We start from the raw sequence: 19,038 nt of genomic DNA on the forward strand, positions 1-19,038 counted from the left end.
GGTTAGTCAGGCCGAGAGAACAATCAGTATCAAGCGTTACCGAGGAACAACAGGAGGGAGGCAAAGATGATCATCCCGAGCATCACCGTGAAGAGGAAAACGTTGGGCGTCATCACCCGTACAACACACATGGTCATAAGATCAACTACCGTAGACTACACTACATAGTGTAATTCTAAAGGGGGGGGCGTATGTAGCCGGTGGCCATATCAGCATACGTTTATTTTATTATTATTAGTATATACATATTTTTAGTTTTAATATTCTTTCCCTATTTCTTCGATTTCTTTGTGTGTTCATTCTAAAACATTCCATGACCGTTATAGCCTTTAGGGGGGATTAGCGATTCTGTGAATCGCAAAGNTTATTATTATTAGTATATACATATTTTTAGTTTTAATATTCTTTCCCTATTTCTTCGATTTCTTTGTGTGTTCATTCTAAAACATTCCATGACCGTTATAGCCTTTAGGGGGGATTAGCGATTCTGTGAATCGCTAAGAACAATAGTGCAGGAAATTACCCCCCCTCTGAGAGAGGAGAACGAAGAAGGGTGTGTAGAGGGGACGAGAGAGGTAAGAAAAGACAAAATCGAGGGAGACACGTGGAGAATAACACGTATCGAGGTGAACTCCGGACTTGACTGAGTGCCGAAAAAAGAGAGACTTCTCGGGAGGGTCAAGCAACGGACTGGAGAGAATCAGGGTCCCCACGGCTGAAGGCCCAACGACAGGAATAAGACATTTTACTTCACTAAGGAAGTAGATCCGAGGACACAGTAAGAGTTGGGAAGAGAGTGCCAATAGAAAAGGATCCGTTGTTGTTTATTTGTTAGAGTTTATTGGCGCAAGGGCCATACAGGCCAAGCTGCACCATGGCAAATGGTANAGACCTCTAGCTGTGAAATGTTGCCTGTGTTCAGATCAATCATGCTGCTCACATTCTCCATTCTTATGGTGAATATAGGGACACTGCTTGGACAAGCTTCAAATAACCTTTTCAGCTGAGTTTCTAATACTGTACAATCAACTGAAGGTTTAGTGTGAGATTTCTGTTTTATATAGTAAAATAGAGACAACTGTTCTCTCCTGAGAGATAGTGGAGGCTTATAAGCATCCACATACAAACTTTGTACAGGAGAAGTTCGAAAAGCACCAGTGCACAAACGTAGTGCTTGATGGTGAATTGGATCCAGCATCTGAAGAGTAGATTCTCGCGCAGAGCCATAAACAGTGCAACCGTAATCCAGCTTAGAGCGGACAAGTGCCCTATAAATCCTGAGCATAGAAACTTTGTCTGCTCCCAGGATGAGCAGCATAGTACCTTTAAAAGGTTTAGAGATTTTAAACATCTACTCTTCAAATTGCACAAGTGTGGCAAAAATGTCAGTTTTGGGTCTCAATAAACACCCAAAAACTTAGCCTCATTCACCATTGGAATTTTATCACCATTTAGGTGAATTTCAGGATCCAGGTGCAAACCACGGCTTCAGCAGAAGTAAATGCACGATGTCTTCGCTGCATTAAACCTAAACCCATTGGTCTTGGACCAATCATATATGCGATTTAGGGAAGTTTGAAGTTGTCTCTCAATGAAACTCATATTACTAGACTGGCAGGAGATCTGAAAGTCATCTACATACAAAGAGTGTTTCACACTGGGAGGAAGACAGTTAGCTATGCTGTTAATTTTAATTAGGAACAGAGTCACACTCAAAATAGAACCTTGAGGAACACCTTCTTCTTGTGTGAAGAGCCTAGATAAAGCGTTGCCCATCCTAACTTGGAATCTTCGATTCTGTAAAAAGTTTTTTATAAAAATTGGCAAATTACCCCGCAATCCGAATTGGTGTAGATCACGAAGTATCCCGTATCGCCAACAGCGATCATAGGCCTTCTCTATGTCAAAAAACACAGACACTAAGTGCTGTCTTCGAACAAACGCTTCGCGTATAGATGTTTCAAGGTTTACCAGGTTATCAGTGGTACTTCTGTTCCTACGAAAACCACTCTGATGTGGTGAAAAGTATTCCTTTTTCTCTAAGAGATACATTAGACGCCTGTTTACCATTCTCTCGAAAAGTTTACAGAGACAACTTGTCAGAGAAATTGGTCTGTAATTAGAGGGATTCTTGTGATCTTTACCAGGTTTGGGAATGGGAATAATGATAGATAGCCTCCAAGAGTCAGGAAAAGTATGTTCTGTCCATATTCTGTTAAACAGATGCAAGAGATTAGAAAGGGAATTGTTTGACAGATTTTTAATCATGCTGTAGTGGATTTTATCCGGGCCTACAGCACTATTCCCCGAGCGAGAGATTGCTGTATGTAATTCAATTCTAGTGAATGGCACATTATATTCCTCATTAGATAAGGAGTAAAAGTTTAAACACTGTTTTTCTCTTTGGGCTTTATAAGCTTGAAAATTCCTTGAATACGTGATATTGCTGGATGAAGCAGAAAATGTTTCACCCAATAAATCAGCAATACCCTGTATATCGCTGATTATTGTGCCATTATTTTCCAGCATGGACAGAGAGTGAGAAGCATATTTCCCATTAATTTTATGGATTTTATCCCAGACTGCTTTTGAGCTAGTGGAAGATGTTATGCTTGAAACATACTTCCTCCAAGAATCCCTTTGGCTTTGCCTCCTTATTCTTCTGGCATTTGCCTTTGCTTTTTGAAAAGCAACCAAATTTTCAGCAGTGGGGTATCTTCTAAAAATCCCCCATGCTTTCTTTTGTGCTTTAAATGCTGCCTCACAATTCTGGTTCCACCATGGTTTCGGATGTTTTGGATATCTAGTTGATGTCTTCCCCATTGTTTTTTCTGCTGCCTGAATGATACTCGAAGTGACAACCTCAACTGCATCATTGATATCAGCAGTATTGACCATTTCCTCAGTGATGTTAGCCAAAGTGGAAAATGAAGGCCAATCTGCCGTTTCAAGTTTCCAGCGTGGTGGACGGGCTGTTTCACAGCTTTCTCTGCCTCGATATTTTAGAAATATTGGGAAGTGGTCACTAGAGAGTGGATTAGATCCAACCTCCCATGTAAATGCTGAAAACAGATTCGGAGTTGCTAATGATAGATCAATGGCAGTGAACGTTCTTGATGGGGCATGGAAGTATGTCACTTCTCCAGTATTAAATAGATACAGTTGGTGATTACCTATAAATCTCTCGATGGCTCTGCCTCGACGATTGATGTCAGGACTGCCCCACATAGGATTGTGACCATTGAAGTCACCCAGTAAAAGAAATGGTGTTGGTAGCTGTTCAACCAAAGTATCCAATTCATTCTCATTCACTCTGACATCTGGTGGCAAGTATATAGAACAAACTGTGACAGTTACTCCAATAGATATTCTAGCTGCCACGGCTTGCAAATTAGTGGTGATTTGTACCGGCAAGGATGGGATGTGATTTGAAACTACAATAGCCACACCTCCACTGGCACGGTTGTGGCTATCATCATCCTTGCGGTAAAGATTGAATCCTTTTAAAGAAATATTTTCTCCAGGTTTTAGATGAGTCTCCTGGAGTGCCACACAGAGAGATGAGGTAGATGACGTCAAGTGTTTAATGTCAGAGAAGTTGTTGCGGAAACCACGACAGTTCCATTGGATTATTTTATAATCCATTATGTGTTTGAGGCAGCATTCTTTGCGAGGGTGTCCCTCTTTAATTTAACAGGCGGTTTCTCTTTTGGAGGTGACTTTGGTTTTGAAACCTCCATATAAGGCTCTTCATCAGATATGTCAGAAAACTCGCTCATAGATTGAGCTTCTGATTTTTTTGAGACTTTAGAGAGGGCTGCTTTTAATTTTTGTTTGGTAAGTGGGTTCTTATTTGCTTTCTTAGAACCCACGTTTCTGGTTACTACCCCTGTTTTAGGTATGGGTGTCTTTGTCTTGATGCTCTCCTTTTCTTCAGTTTGTTTTGATTGGATTAGCAAACATTTTGCGTGGCGAGTGAGAGATTCTGTTGGGGAGACAGAAATATCTGTTTGTACCCCACATGTTTTAGTAGATTTCAATGCAGCAGCAAAGGTCTTTTGTTTTGTTGATGCACTTGGGATGGCTATGCGACGGGCCTCTGTGTATGATATGTTATTTACAGTTTTAATCCGTTGGACCTCTTTTTCTCTCTGCCACGCAGGACATTTTCGGGAGTAGGAAGAATGGGCATCTTTACAGTTCACACAGCATGGGGTTCTTTTACATTCAGTTCTGTTGTGGTCTTCCATCCCACACTGTGCACATACGCTTTTGCCTCGACAGGATGTTTGTGAATGTCCAAACCGCTGGCATTTGAAGCAACGCAGCGGATTTGGAATGTAAGGACGAACAGGGCAGCGCAGATATCCTGCAATAATGAAGGATGGCAATGTTGGCTTGTCAAATGTCACAATTAAATGTTTTGTTGGTATTAACTTGCCATCTCGACGAATGGAGATGCGTCGAACAGCAGTGACACGTTGATCTGAAAGACTGATCTGAATATCTGCTTCATCTTCAGACATTAGGTCAGTCTCAGATATCACACCACGTGATGAGTTTAAACTTTTGTGTGATGCGATTGAAACTCCCATATCTCCGAGTGTTTTCATTGACAGAAGCTTTGTTGTTTGTTGAGGAGAAGCTGTTTCCACCAGAAGGTCACCTGACCTCAATTTCTGTATTTTCCTTAAATGCCCGATGGTTGATTCAAATAATGTTTGGATCAAAAATGGAGAACACTTAGATAAAGGTTTTTCTCCAGTTGCGTGGACTACTAAGTACGCTGGCTGACTGGAGGTCTTTTCATTTGTTGTTGTTGTTGGCTTGTCTAAATTTTTTTGTTTTGTGAGAATCCATATTTAAAAATAGATATTCAGCTCCTAGTGACCCCACCCACCATGGGGCCCAACAAGGGGATGCCGTCACATGGGAGAGTTCCATAGACTGTCACACCAAGGTTTCCCAGGAGCTATACCCTCACAATGCAGTCAAGAAGAGCACATCTTGTCTGATGTGTCCGCCCGGTCTGCATCGATCAGTTGACTCCAAGCTGAGGTCAAGAATGACTCAACGACCAGCCGATTGACTCAAACGGAGCCTGATTTGAGCCTCCCGTTTATCCGAAGCAGGGGCCAAANTGCAGTAAACAGCTGTAACTTTATCATATTTGTATAAAATTGTTTTCAAAAGGAATCATTTTTGAACCAATAAATACATTATAATTATTTATGAATTAAAAAAAAAATTATACACAAGAATCGTTCGATTTTCTTGATTATATTTGAGTATTGCACTTTAGTATTTTACAGGTAGTACACTCACATGGTGTACTACCTCTACACCGAAGATCATCAAAATCCGTTACCCCAAAGCTGTAGGCTCTCTTTGTTAGTTTCTGTCTGAAATAATTACAAGCATGAAGAACTTAAAGAACTAATATATAATTAAANTGCACTTTAGTATTTTACAGGTAGTACACTCACATGGTGTACTACCTCTACACCGAAGATCATCAAAATCCGTTACCCCAAAGCTGTAGGCTCTCTTTGTTAGTTTCTGTCTGAAATAATTACAAGCATGAAGAACTTAAAGAACTAATATATAATTAAAATGAATGTATAAGCACTGTCTACAATAAGGGAGTCTGAGTTTGGAAGCCAAAGAGGTAAGATGTGTGTTTCAGTGCTCCAGACAGTGTTTCTAGCTAAGTAGATGTTAAGCCTAACATTAGACCTAGCTAGTTGTCTTTAGTGTTTAAGGATAGAGATTTAGGGCTATTTTAGTGTTAGTGGTCTGGTTAGGCTTAGGATAGCTAAGCCTAACATTTTTGTCAATTTTATTTGACAAACTTTTGGTTTTTAAAACCAGCCATCCTGACTTCTCCAGTGAAGAAGACAGAAGACAGCTACAGTGGCCATCTTGTCCTCGTCTGGTGTTTGTGTCATCATTCATTCGTTAGAGTTTATTGGTGCAAGGGCCACACAGGCCAAGCTGCACCATGCCAAATGGTATAATTATATAAATAAATATATAATGCAAGATATTTAATATAAATAAATAACAAAATCAATAAGAAAACAATATATAACAATACACATGTAAATAATAACAAGATATATACATAAATGAATGAATAAATAAATAAATAATCAACAAGGTATATATAAACATAACCTAGATGAATAATTAAATATGTTTATAACTATTATTCACTTTCAAAAAGTTCAATAATTTGTCAAGATTTGGCCTCTGGCCCAAAATCTCTCTCAAACTTGCATTTCCAAAATGCTGTCTATGACTTTGATCAAAAGCAGTGCAGTTGCAAAGCATGTGTTTTACACTTAGAAAGCAGTTGCAATACTCACATACTAGCTGGTCTTCACCCTTCAAAAGGTATTGATGAGTCAACTGAGTATGCCCAATTCTCAAATGAGTAAGAATTACTTCAGATCTCCTGTCATACTGCTTATTACATGTCCAATTTTCTATATTTGGCTTGATCTCATGTAGTTTATTGTGGATTTGTGCATTCCACACGTTTTGCCATCTCTCTGCTAGTCGTTTTTTAACTACAAGCTTCAAATCGCCTCCTTCAATATGCATTGTATGCTGTAAAGGACTACCTGACTTTGCAGCTGCGTCAGCTTCTTCATTTCCTTTTATACCTATATGGTCTGGGCCCAACAAAATTTTACAAAGAAATTTCTCGCAGTAAGATGGCAAAACAGTTTACGGATTTTAATCACTATAGAGTAAGAACTAGGTTCACATGAGATCAAAGCCTGAAGTGCACTAACTGAGTCAGTGTAAATAACACAGCAACGATGACCTTTCCTATTTATATACTTTAAAGCTACATAAATAGCATGCAACTCTGCAGAAAAGATGGAAGAATTCAATGCAATTTGTACTGCCATGATTTCATCCTGGCAGACGAAGGCTGAGCCAACGTAATCATCAGATTTAGATCCATCTGTATAAATAGGAATTAAATTCCTGTCAGTGTTGAATTTCTGCAAAGTGCTGTCTGTAGACGTAGTCTGGGGTGGATTCCTTTGGAAATTGCTTTAAGCTAAGGTCAACATTTATCACAGGAGTTGACCAAGGAGATATACTACAGACCTCTAGCTGTGAAATGTTGCCTGTGTTCAGATCAATCATGCTGCTCACATTCTCCATTCTTATGGTGAATATAGGGACACTGCTTGGACAAGCTTCAAATAACCTTTTCAGCTGAGTTTCTAATACTGTACAATCAACTGAAGGTTTAGTGTGAGATTTCTGTTTTATATAGTAAAATAGAGACAACTGTTCTCTCCTGAGAGATAGTGGAGGCTTATAAGCATCCACATACAAACTTTGTACAGGAGAAGTTCGAAAAGCACCAGTGCACAAACGTAGTGCTTGATGCTGGATTGGACCAGCATCTGAAGAGTAGATTCTCGCGCAGAGCCATAAACAGTGCAACCGTAATCCAGCTTAGAGCGGACAAGTGCCCTATAAATCCTGAGCATAGAAACTTTGTCTGCTCCCAGGATGAGCAGCATAGTACCTTTAAAAGGTTTAGAGATTTTAAACATCTACTCTTCAAATTGCACAAGTGTGGCAAAAATGTCAGTTTTGGGTCTCAATAAACACCCAAAAACTTAGCCTCATTCACCATTGGAATTTTATCACCATTTAGGTGAATTTCAGGATCCAGGTGCAAACCACGGCTTCAGCAGAAGTAAATGCACGATGTCTTCGCTGCATTAAACCTAAACCCATTGGTCTTGGACCAATCATATATGCGATTTAGGGAAGTTTGAAGTTGTCTCTCAATGAAACTCATATTACTACACTGGCAGGAGATCTGAAAGTCATCTACATACAAAGAGTGTTTCACACTGGGAGAGAGACAATTAGCTATGCTATTAATTTTAATTAGGAACAGAGTCACACTCAAAATAGAACCTTGAGGAACACCTTCTTGTGTGAAGAGCCTAGATAAAGTGTTGCCCATCCTAACTTTGAATCTTCGATTCTGTAAAAAGTTTTTTATATAAATTGGCAAATTACCCCGCAATCCGAATTGGTGTAGATTTGGTGTAGATCATGGAGTATTGGTGTAGATCATGGAGTATTCCGTATCGCCAACAGTGATCATTGGCCTTCTCTATGTCAAAAAACACAGACACTAATTGCTGTCGTCGAACAAACGCTTCGCGTATAGATGTTTCAAGGTTTACCAGGTTATCAGTGGTACTTCTGTTCCTGCGAAAACCACTCTGATGTGGTGAAAATTACTCCATTTTCTCTAAGAGATACATTAGACGTCTGTTTACCATTCTCTCGAAAAGTTTACACAAACAACTCGTCAGAGAGATTGGTCTGTAATTTGAGGGATTCTTGTGATCTTTACCAGGCTTGGGAATGGGAATAATGATAGATAGCCTCCAAGAGTCGGGAAAAGTATGTTCTGTCTATATTCTGTTAAACAATTCCCTTTGTAATGTTCTGAATCTGTTTGACAGATTTTTAATCATGATGTAATGGATTTTATCTGGGCCTACAGCACTATTCCCCGAGCGAGAGATCGCTGTATGTAGTTCTATCCTCATGAATGGCACATTGTATTCCTCATTAGGTAATGTCTGAAGGTTTATATATTGTTTTTCACTTCGGGCTTTATAAGCTTGAAAATTCCTACTAAACATTACATTGCTGGATGAAAAAGAGAACGTTTCACTCAACAAATCAACAATACCTTGTATATCGCTGATTATTGTGCCATTATTTTCCAGCATAGACAGAGAGTGGGAAGCATATTTTCCATTAATTTTATGAATTTTATCTCAGACTGCTTTTGAGCTAGTGGAAGATGTTATACTAGAGACATACTTCCTCCAAGTATCCCTTTGGCTTTGCCTTCTTATTCTTCTGGCATTTGCCTTTGCTTGTTGAAAAGCAATAAAATTTTCAGCAGTGGAGTACCTTCTGAAAATCCCCCAAGCTTTCTTTTGTGCTTTAAACGCTGCCTCGCAATTCTGGTTCCACCATGGTTTAGAATGTTTTGGATATCTAGTTGATGTTTTCCCCATTGTTTTTTCGGCTGCCTGAATGATACTGGAAGTGACAACCTCAACTGCATCATTGATGTCTGCAGTATTGACCATTTCCTCCGTGATGTTAGCCAAAGAGGAAAATGCAAACCAATCTGCTGTTTCAAGTTTCCAGCGTGGTGGACGGGATGTTTCACAGCTTTCTCTGCCTTGGTATTTTAGAAATATTGGGAAGTGGTCACTAGAGAGTGGATTAGATCCAACCTCCCATGAAATGCTGAAAACAGGTTTGGACTCGCTAATGAAAGATCAATTGCAGTGAATGTTCTTGTTGGGGCATGGAAGTATGTCACTTCTCCCGTATTAAATAAACAGATTTGCTGATTTCCTATAAATCTTTCAATGGCCCTGCCTCGACGATTAATGTCAGGACTGCCCCACATAGGATTGTGGCCATTGAAGTCACCTAGTAGAAGAAATGAAGTTGGCAGCTGTTCGACTAATGCATCCAATTCATCCTCATTGACTCTGACATCTGGTGGCAAGTATATAGAGCAAACTGTGACAGTTACTCGAATAGAAATTCTGGCTGCCACAGCTTTCAAATCAGTGGTTATTTGTACCGGCAGGGATGGAATGTGATTGGAAACCAGAATAGTCAAACTTCCACTGGTACGGTTGTGGCTATCATCATCCTTGCGGTAGAGATTGAAACCTTTTAAAGAGATTTTTTCTCCAAGTTTTAGATGTGTTTCCTGGAGTGCCACACAGAGAGATGAGGTAGATGATGTCAAGTGTTTAACGTCAGAGAAGTTGCAGAAACCGCGACAGTTCCATTGGATTAATTTATAATCCATTATGTACAGTGGTACCTCAGGATACGAAATTAATCCGTTCCGAAACTGAGATCGTATCATGAAAATGTCGTAAGGTGGATCATCTTTTCCCATACGATTACATGTAAAACCAAATAATTCGTTCCAACGCGAAAAACATACTAAAATTAAAGCCAAGTAATACATTAAAAAAATAATTGTAGTAAGGAAAACAAATGAAAAATGCGAACTAATGTAACGTCGTATGGTGAGTTTTTGTTCGTATCGTGGAGCAAAAATATGTTCGAATTTCATGTCGTATCCTGAAAATTTCGTATGCTGGGGCGTTCGTAACCTGAGGTACCACTGTATTTGAGGCAGCATTTTTAGCAAGGTTATCCCTCTTTAATTTTACAGGGTGTTTTTCTTTTGGAGGTGATGTTGGTGGTGTCACCCCCTTATTATTCTCTTCATCAGAGAAGTCGGAGAACTGGCTCATAGACTGAGTCTCCGATTTTTTTGATTTAGATAGGGCTGCTTTTATCCTTTGTTTATTAAGTGGGTTCTTACTGGATTTTTTGGAACCCACATTCCTAGTTGTTACCCCTGTTTTAGGTATAAGTGGTTTTGATTTGTTATTCTCTTTTTCTGTTGCTTTGGTAGATGGTATCAGCAGACATTTTTCATGGCAAGTCAGAGATTCATTTGGTGAAACAGAAATGTCTGTCTGAATTCCACATGTCTTTGTGGATTTCAGAACAGCAGCAAATGTCAGAACAGCAGCTGTTTCACTGGTGCACTTAAAGTGACTATGCGACGTGCCTCCGGGTAAGATATATTATTAACAGTCTTCAATCGCTGAATTTCTTTCTCTCTCTGCCATGCAGTGCATTTTCGAGAATAGGCAGGTTGGGAATCTTTGCAGTTTACACAGCATGGAGAACTTCTGCATTCAGTACTCTCGTGGTCTTCATTTCCACACTGTGCGCAGGCTTTTTTTCCTCTGCATGATATTTGGGAGTGTCCAAACCGCTGACATTTAAAGCAACGTAGCGGATTTGGAATGTATGGGCGAACTGGGCAACAAAGATATCCTGTCGCAACAGAAGATGGCAATGTTGGTTTGTTGAAAGTCAATATAAGGTGTTTTGTTGGTATCAACTTGCCATCACGACGGATTGAAATTCGTCGAACAGCAGTGACACCTTGGTCTGAGAGACCAATCTGAAAATCTGATTCATCCTCAGACATCAGATCGGTTTCAGATATCACACCACGTGACGAGTTCAAATTTGTGTGTGGTGTGATGGTTACCATTATTTCTCCTAGAGACTTCATTTTGAGAAGCTTTGCTGACTGTTGTGGGGAGGCTGCTTCTACAAGTAGATCTCCTGACCTCAGTTTTTGAATTTTTTTAAGATTCCCAATGGTCGATTCAAACAATTTTTGAATCAAAAAAGGAGAACGTTTAGATAGAGGTGTTTCTCCCATAGCATGAACAATAAGATATGCTGGTTGATTAAAAGAAATAGCATCTCTTGGTGGTAATGCATCAGTACATGTTTTATGTTTTAGTGAATCCATATTTAATAATAACAGTTCAGCTCCTAGTGACCCCACCCACCATGGGGCCCAACAAGGGGATGTCGTCACATGGGAGACTCCCATAGACCGTCACACCAGGGTTTCCCAGGAGCTATACTCTCACAATGCAGTCAAGAAGAGCACATCTTGTCTGATGTGTCCGCCCGGTCTGCATCGATCAGTTGACTTTAAGCCGAGGTCAAAAATGACTCAACGACCAGTCGATTGACTGAAACGGAGCCTGATTTGAGCCTCCCGTTTATCCGAAGCAGGGACCAAAGCAGTGTGTTGGGGACGTTATATTGCCCCTCAACTACCAGGATCCCCCTTTCCGGCATACGAGATACCACGCACGGCAAACACGTGGGTGGGCGTTCAGATCCCAGGGATGGTAAAGAAGACTTACTAAACCATCTCTGGGAGGTCCCCTCACCACGGACAGGAACCCACACCGAGGGGGTTTTTCACTTTGAGCTTTGTAAAACTGAAAATTCCTTGAATATATAATATTGCTGGATGAAGCAGAAAACATTTCACCCAACATATCAGCAATACCCTGTATATTGCTGATTATTGTCCCATTATTTTTCAGCATGGACAGAGAGTGAAAAGCATATTTCCCATTAATTTTATGGATTTTATCCCAGACTGTTTTAGAGCTGGTGGAAGATGTAATGCTAGAAACATACTTCGTCCAAAAATCCCTTTCAGGCTTTGCCTTCTAATTCTTCTGACATTTGCCTTTGCTTTTTGAAAAGCAATCAAATTACTAGCAGTGGTTAATCTTCTGAAAGTGCCCCCATGCTTTCGTTTTTTAAATGCTGCCTTGCAATTCTGATCCCACCATGGTTTCGGATGCTTTGGATAGCTGGTTGATGTTTTTCCCATTGTTTTTTCAGCTGCCTGAATGATACTGGAAATGACAACCTCAACTGTGTCATTGATATCAGCAATATTCACCATATCCTCAGTGATGTTGGCCATAGAAGAAAATGCAGGCCAATCTGCTGTTTCAAGTTTCCAGCATGGAGGACAGGCTGTTTCACAGCTTTTTCTGCCTTGATATTTTAGAAATATTGGGAAGAGGTTGTTAGAAAGTGGATTAGATCCAACCTCCCATATAAATGCTGAAAATAGGTTTGGACTTGCTAAGGATAGATCAATGGCAATGAATGTTCTTGTTGGGGCATGAAAGTATGTCACTTCTCCTGTACTAAATAAATATAGTTGCTGATTGCCTATGAATCTTTCAATGACCCTACCTCGACGGTTAATGTCAGGACTGCCAGACATTGGATTGTGACCATTGAAATCACCAAGTAAAAGAAATGGAGTTGGGAGCTGTTCAACCAATGCATCCAATTCATCCTGATTGACTGACATCTGGTGGCAAGTATATAGAACAAACTGTGACAGTTACTCCAATAGATATTCCATTGCTCAAGTCACGTAACGGTCAAACAGAAAGTCCGTTGTCTGCAGCGTCCGTTATTCTAGGCATACATTATACGAGGCACCACTGTATTTAATTCATTTATTAATTATTAATTACGTTATTATTTAATATACATTAATTACCGGTATTTAAACAAATTATCTTCACATAACAGAAAAATCACAACGGATCACATGATACGAGCCGCAGTTCGGCATACAGAGCTAAAAGTCTTTGAAAACAGCTGTTTGTTGTCGTTGGCATGTTATTCCCTTGAAAGTTTCAGGGGAAGACCAGTTTCTAGACAGATGTGCATCAGTTACCATAAACACTCAAATATATCACTAAATTTTCAACAAGTGGAGACCACAAACATGGTCCAAAATACAGTACAGTATAAACTTCTGTTGGGTGTATATTTTTAACAACATAGTGAAAGGAAGTTATTTTTTGCGATTTTTACTGTCCACAAAACTGACTGAAAAAATTTTAGCTTTAACAATGCCGAATGAATAGAAAGGACCGTCGTTAAAAAGGAAATTTATAACTCTTCAAAGATAGAAATTTTGGATCAAATTAAAAATCAAGAGTGGACAGCAGATATCGGTAGGCATTTTAATTTAAATGAGTCGACGATTCAATCAGGAGAAAAGATCAGAAATTTGGTCCCATCCAGATCAACTATTCTTGTGAAAAATGTTGCTTGTCCAAGAGCATCTATAATGGAAAAAATGGAACATGCGGTAATATTATGGGTAGAAGATATGAACAAAGAAACGGTTGCCTTTAAATAAAACTGCACTTAAACACAAAGCCTTAAAAATATTTGATTATTTAAAACAAATGGGACAGTCGTCAGCTGATGAAACCAGTGTTAAATTCATGGCTAGCAATGGCTGGTTTGAAAAATTAAAAAAACGCAGTTCTAAAAAGAGAAAAACTTGGCATTTGAACTGAATCCCAGTTTTTGTATTAAGTTGGTGTCTCCTATAACGCGATTTCCCACAATGTGGTATTTTCAAGGAACGTTATCTACCGTGTTGTAGAAGGCCTACCTGTATTATGTACTCACTTCCCTGTACAAGTCCTAGAAGTTTGTAACGGAAATTTTTGAACACCCTGTATATGAACTGGTGTTTAGAATTGGAAGTTAAAATTGTAATAACCACTCAAAAATATCTTATGACTAGAGATGGCACTGTTTTCATCAAACCCAACTAAGGTCTATATAAGAAGGTCAGGACACGACCCTGTGATTCTTTGTGGCAATGCCCATGTTGGGACTTATCAATAGAGTTCACTCCACATGTGGTTCCTGCGTGAGTTGACTATATTATGTTTATAAGTACTCAGAACGTTAAAGAACAGGTTATTGTGTGGCACCAAATTGTAAGAGTAAATCTACAGATGTTCGATTATTTAGATTTCCTGCAGATAAACAGAGGAAAGCAAAATAGGTGCAGAACTACAGACAGGATAAGTTGCAGCCAACTGGACATTCTAAACTGTGTGAGGTTAGTGTATATCATGTATTTTTCTATAGGTACTGTCTTTGAGATGTATACATGATCTTACATTAAATTATTTGTTGTTCGGCTTCATTTCAAAGAATCTCAATTTGAACCGAGAGGAGCTGACAGAAAAAAGCTGCTAAAATGGAATGCTATTCCCACAATTTTCAATGTACACAATCCTCCTAAATCTATTACGAGAAGCCTATTAGAGAAAGAAAACTTTCTGAAGAAAGAACAATCAATGGTAAGATTACAGTCGACCCTCCTATAACACGGGTTCCTATAGTTCGAATTCCTATATGACGGCAAAAATATTGCCACGGTATCCGTACAAACCTGGTAAAAAATTCCTATAATTCGGTAAAACGTCATCGGGCAGCCGAACTACTTTCCTCCGTCCAGCGCCACGCTACGGAGAGTTTAGGCGAGTAAGTTGAGTTTACTATTGTCTGTACAACTGTAGTACAGTTATCTACTACAGTCATAGTACATAAGTCTAATACAGCACTGTAATTTTATACATTTCTTGTGAAAAAAACATTTCTTATTCAACGGCCATAAAAATTATTTATATTAATGTCTCCAAAGTTCAACAAAGTTTTCGCAGAAAAATAACTTATCAGAAATCGCGCCCGCCATTTGGTGCGCTGTTCTGCGACGAAAACAAGCTTAAGCAATGGCGACGTCGAACGGTGCACACTCGGTAAGCAATCCTACAATTGTTTATAGCATAGTTTATACGGATTATTCCCAAAAAAATATACATGTTTTGGAAATGTTAAGTCAAATTAGTCTAGGAATCGATTAATTTTATGGAAGAAAACCTTTCAAACAGCCATAGTCCGTAAACTTCACACGTGTCGGGCTGTGATTGGCAAGGTCTCCTAAAACATCAATTTCATAAAAAACAATGTATCTACCGTCTTATAGGAGAGGGTCAACTGTATTTAATTGCTGAACTAGTTCTTTTTCATCTGAAATAAAGATGAGTTTTTTTAGTTATTCTCGGTGTTTTATAAATTGGCTGTTATTGAAAATCTTGCATGTTCAATGCTGTCTATTTTTGCTAGAAGTGTTAAAATACAGTAGAACGTTGTTTATCCTAAAGATGATCAACCGAAATGTTAGTTAACCGAAAGCCTTCCCGTCAGACCGTGTCATGATGAATTGAACATTTTTGATACTAGATTAACTTCCAAACTATAATTTTTTTGTTTTTATATTTTTAAATATATTTATTTTGTTTGTATAAAATAAAGAAATAATTTTTAACAATACAATAGGCATGATTAATATTCTAAAAAATTTATGTTAGGCTTAACAGTGACAAAAATTCAATGCAAAGTGACATGCAATGGAGAAAAATTCCAACATGGGATAGATTAATACATTTTTTCATACATAATCGGTTATCCGAACAATCCCAGTCCCCAATTGATTGAGATAAACGATGCTCTACTGTAATTGTTTTTTTGTACTATATAACATGCTTTGACTTATAATGTATTTTTTTTATATAGCTCTAGTAGAGTCTTCTGTGACAGAAAAAAAAGTGAAGAAAGTGATGATAATACTTTAGATAAATTAAATAAAAAACAACTTCAGTCAGAAAATGGGCAATTACAACTCCAGGTAAATGTTTTATTTACAATTAAAACAATTTTAGACCCATTATTATTTTGTAATGTAAAACAAAGTGATATCTTATACAGTAGAACCTCGAAAACTCGACCTAATGTGGACCGAAGGGTGGCCGAGTTTGTGAAAATGCCGAGTTATCGGGAATGGGGTTAAAAAAAATAAGTACGAGTATTTCCTCAGAAAATACTGTACTGTACTTGTACAGTATTTACTTGTACAGAATATAACAGAGAATAAACTGCCCAAATACCCTTAAACAAAGGAAAAGTACGTCCTTTATGAAGGCATAGAGCCACTACATGAAAATGAAAATTAATGAATACACTGTGTACAGTAATTTACCTGATAAGACAGACCTCAGAAAAATACTTTATGAGAGCTTTTATACTTTTATAAAGCTGTCTATAATGAAAATTAATTAACTAAGGATTTTTTCGCCCTGCCAAGGTGTGGACCAGTTATCCGGAGTGCTAAGTTATCGAGGGACGAGTTTTCGAGGTTCTACTGTATTATGAATCTGAATGCTGATGTTTGAGTGGAAAACTGACTATATAATGAAACTTTTACTATACTTTTATATAATGAAAACAATAAAGAAGTCATATATTCTTAAGCTTCTCAGAAAACATTAAATAACGTTGCTGTTATCTTATATATGTTCAACTTTAATTATAAGATTTCAAAGTTTAATATTATATACAATATATATAATTTGTTTTTTAAATTTTAGATACAAAAGCTGACAGAAAAGCAAGAAGCAATGGAAAACAAATTGAATTATTTCTGAAACCAGATGAAATCCAGTATTTGCAGAGCATATTAGTTCATTGCTAAACAAAGACAATTTAAAGGAAAATCAGTTGAAACTCACTTCAAGATTGGTAACTCGTGATACAAAATTCTTGTCAACACAATACCAAGGATTTGTTAATCTCAACTTTTCTTGACTGTTGAATACAAGATTGTGTTATTAATTAAACATTTGGTTTTTTTCCCTCTTTATTCAGTTGATTTGTTATCTAACTTGAATAACACAATCTTGTGTTCAACAGTCAATAGAGAGGTTGAGGCAAAGTTCAAATGTTAAATGTGTACGGGTAGCAGAAGTATACGTTACACGTTTCAAGTCCAAGTAACAATTGTTGAGGCACTCGTTCATAACATCACATGACTCAGTGAACATCGCGCATTGACTCACGGGAAATAAGTTGAAAAAATGGTGGAAGCATTTTCCACAGAGGATTACCAGGAAAGGTAAATAAACAAATTAAACTGTTTAATAACACTAAATAATTATTTTTTTACTATAATTAGTGTCGTGTTTCCTCTGAGAAACATTAGGAAAGTTCAAATGCGTTTTTCTTGTTATCACGACATACTTCTGTTGAGAGAAGTAGTGGCCATAAATCCCTATGCATATGAAAATCCAAAAGGTGCTTGGAAAAGTATATCTGAAAATTTACGGACATATAACACCGTTGACGGTAGAAGATGCCAAGAAAGAACAACTTTACTTCTACAGTATTATGACAAGGTATGTGAATGCCATCTTGCCTCCCAGATATACAGTCTGTTACAAAAGTATACCACAAATTTTACAGCCCAGACCATCAACAGCATGCTCTGTGATAGGAAATTTCAAGTCTTTCTAGGGGATAGAATGAGCACCGATAGGAAGGTACACAATGGACTACCTCAAGGATCAGTGCTCTCACCTTTACTATTTAACCTGTACATTTCTGATCTTCCAATTGCTGCATCAAGAAAGTTCTACTATATGCAGATGATATTACAATAGCCGCACAACACAGTCAATTAGAGCAAATTGAAGAAAGTTTGGAACACGATCTGGAGAGCCTGGGGTACTACTTCAAAAAATGGCGATTGTCTCTGTTACGGTAAGATCTGGCAACACCAGAGAGAGCGCGGCACGTGCAAGACAGACGGCCATGTTTAATGTATGCGAGTGTAGATCGCCCGTTCCGAATAAACCCTGAATAAAGTATTCAGAGTAAATGTTTGCATTCCTGTCTTACGGGGGGTCTTAAGTGCGTCACGGACGGCGTGGAAACACAAAGAAAGCCATATAAAACATGGTGGCAGCGGATAATTAAGCCAGTAAAGGAAACGAGGCTTAACGAACATGCGCCTGCTTAACTATACAAGTAATTAGAAACTTCGTTCAAAGGNGATTAACTTCCAAACTATAATTTTTTTGTTTTTATATTTTTAAATATATTTATTTTGTTTGTATAAAATAAAGAAATAATTTTTAACAATACAATAGGCATGATTAATATTCTAAAAAATTTATGTTAGGCTTAACAGTGACAAAAATTCAATGCAAAGTGACATGCAATGGAGAAAAATTCCAACATGGGATAGATTAATACATTTTTTCATACATAATCGGTTATCCGAACAATCCCAGTCCCCAATTGATTGAGATAAACGATGCTCTACTGTAATTGTTTTTTTGTACTATATAACATGCTTTGACTTATAATGTATTTTTTTTATATAGCTCTAGTAGAGTCTTCTGTGACAGAAAAAAAAGTGAAGAAAGTGATGATAATACTTTAGATAAATTAAATAAAAAACAACTTCAGTCAGAAAATGGGCAATTACAACTCCAGGTAAATGTTTTATTTACAATTAAAACAATTTTAGACCCATTATTATTTTGTAATGTAAAACAAAGTGATATCTTATACAGTAGAACCTCGAAAACTCGACCTAATGTGGACCGAAGGGTGGCCGAGTTTGTGAAAATGCCGAGTTATCGGGAATGGGGTTAAAAAAAATAAGTACGAGTATTTCCTCAGAAAATACTGTACTGTACTTGTACAGTATTTACTTGTACAGAATATAACAGAGAATAAACTGCCCAAATACCCTTAAACAAAGGAAAAGTACGTCCTTTATGAAGGCATAGAGCCACTACATGAAAATGAAAATTAATGAATACACTGTGTACAGTAATTTACCTGATAAGACAGACCTCA

General features: G+C 37.9%; 2 protein-coding genes and 1 pseudogene across 2 annotated transcripts; all 3 read right to left on the bottom strand.

Annotated features, from left to right (window-relative positions):
* Window positions 1–2,685: 2,685 nt before the first annotated feature.
* On the bottom strand, window positions 2,686–5,948 carry LOC111626269. The gene is made up of 2 exons (XM_023369587.1): window positions 5,869–5,948; window positions 2,686–4,851 (listed from the first exon to the last, which is right to left on the bottom strand). Exons 1-2 carry the CDS (start codon window positions 5,946–5,948, stop codon window positions 3,645–3,647), a joined length of 1,287 nt encoding a protein of 428 aa, XP_023225355.1. The 3' UTR covers window positions 2,686–3,644.
* Window positions 5,949–6,182: 234 nt separating this feature from the next.
* Window positions 6,183–10,358, bottom strand: LOC111626270 (annotated as a pseudogene).
* On the bottom strand, window positions 10,144–11,757 carry LOC111626261. The gene has a single exon (XM_023369578.1). It carries the CDS (start codon window positions 11,525–11,527, stop codon window positions 10,631–10,633), a length of 897 nt encoding a protein of 298 aa, XP_023225346.1. The 5' UTR covers window positions 11,528–11,757; the 3' UTR covers window positions 10,144–10,630.
* Between the last annotated feature and the right edge of the window lie 7,281 nt (window positions 11,758–19,038).

This window comes from Centruroides sculpturatus, unplaced genomic scaffold (assembly GCF_000671375.1).
Source record: "Centruroides sculpturatus isolate CEXI.00-Female unplaced genomic scaffold, Cexi_2.0 scaffold369, whole genome shotgun sequence".
Lineage (NCBI taxonomy): Eukaryota > Metazoa > Arthropoda > Arachnida > Scorpiones > Buthidae > Centruroides > Centruroides sculpturatus.

What these genes read in the sequence shown, in the direction of transcription:
- LOC111626269 (XM_023369587.1), bottom strand. Translation starts at nt 5,948, where the DNA reads ATGACACAAACACCAGACGAGGACAAGATGGCCACTGTAGCTGTCTTC. An exon ending in TGGAGAAGTCAGGATGGCTG is followed by an intron (nt 4,852 to 5,868) that starts GTTTTAAAAACC and finishes AATATGGATTCT; the next exon opens with CACAAAACAAAAAAATTTAG.
- LOC111626261 (XM_023369578.1), bottom strand. Translation starts at nt 11,527, where the DNA reads ATGGGAGTCTCCCATGTGACGACATCCCCTTGTTGGGCCCCATGGTGG.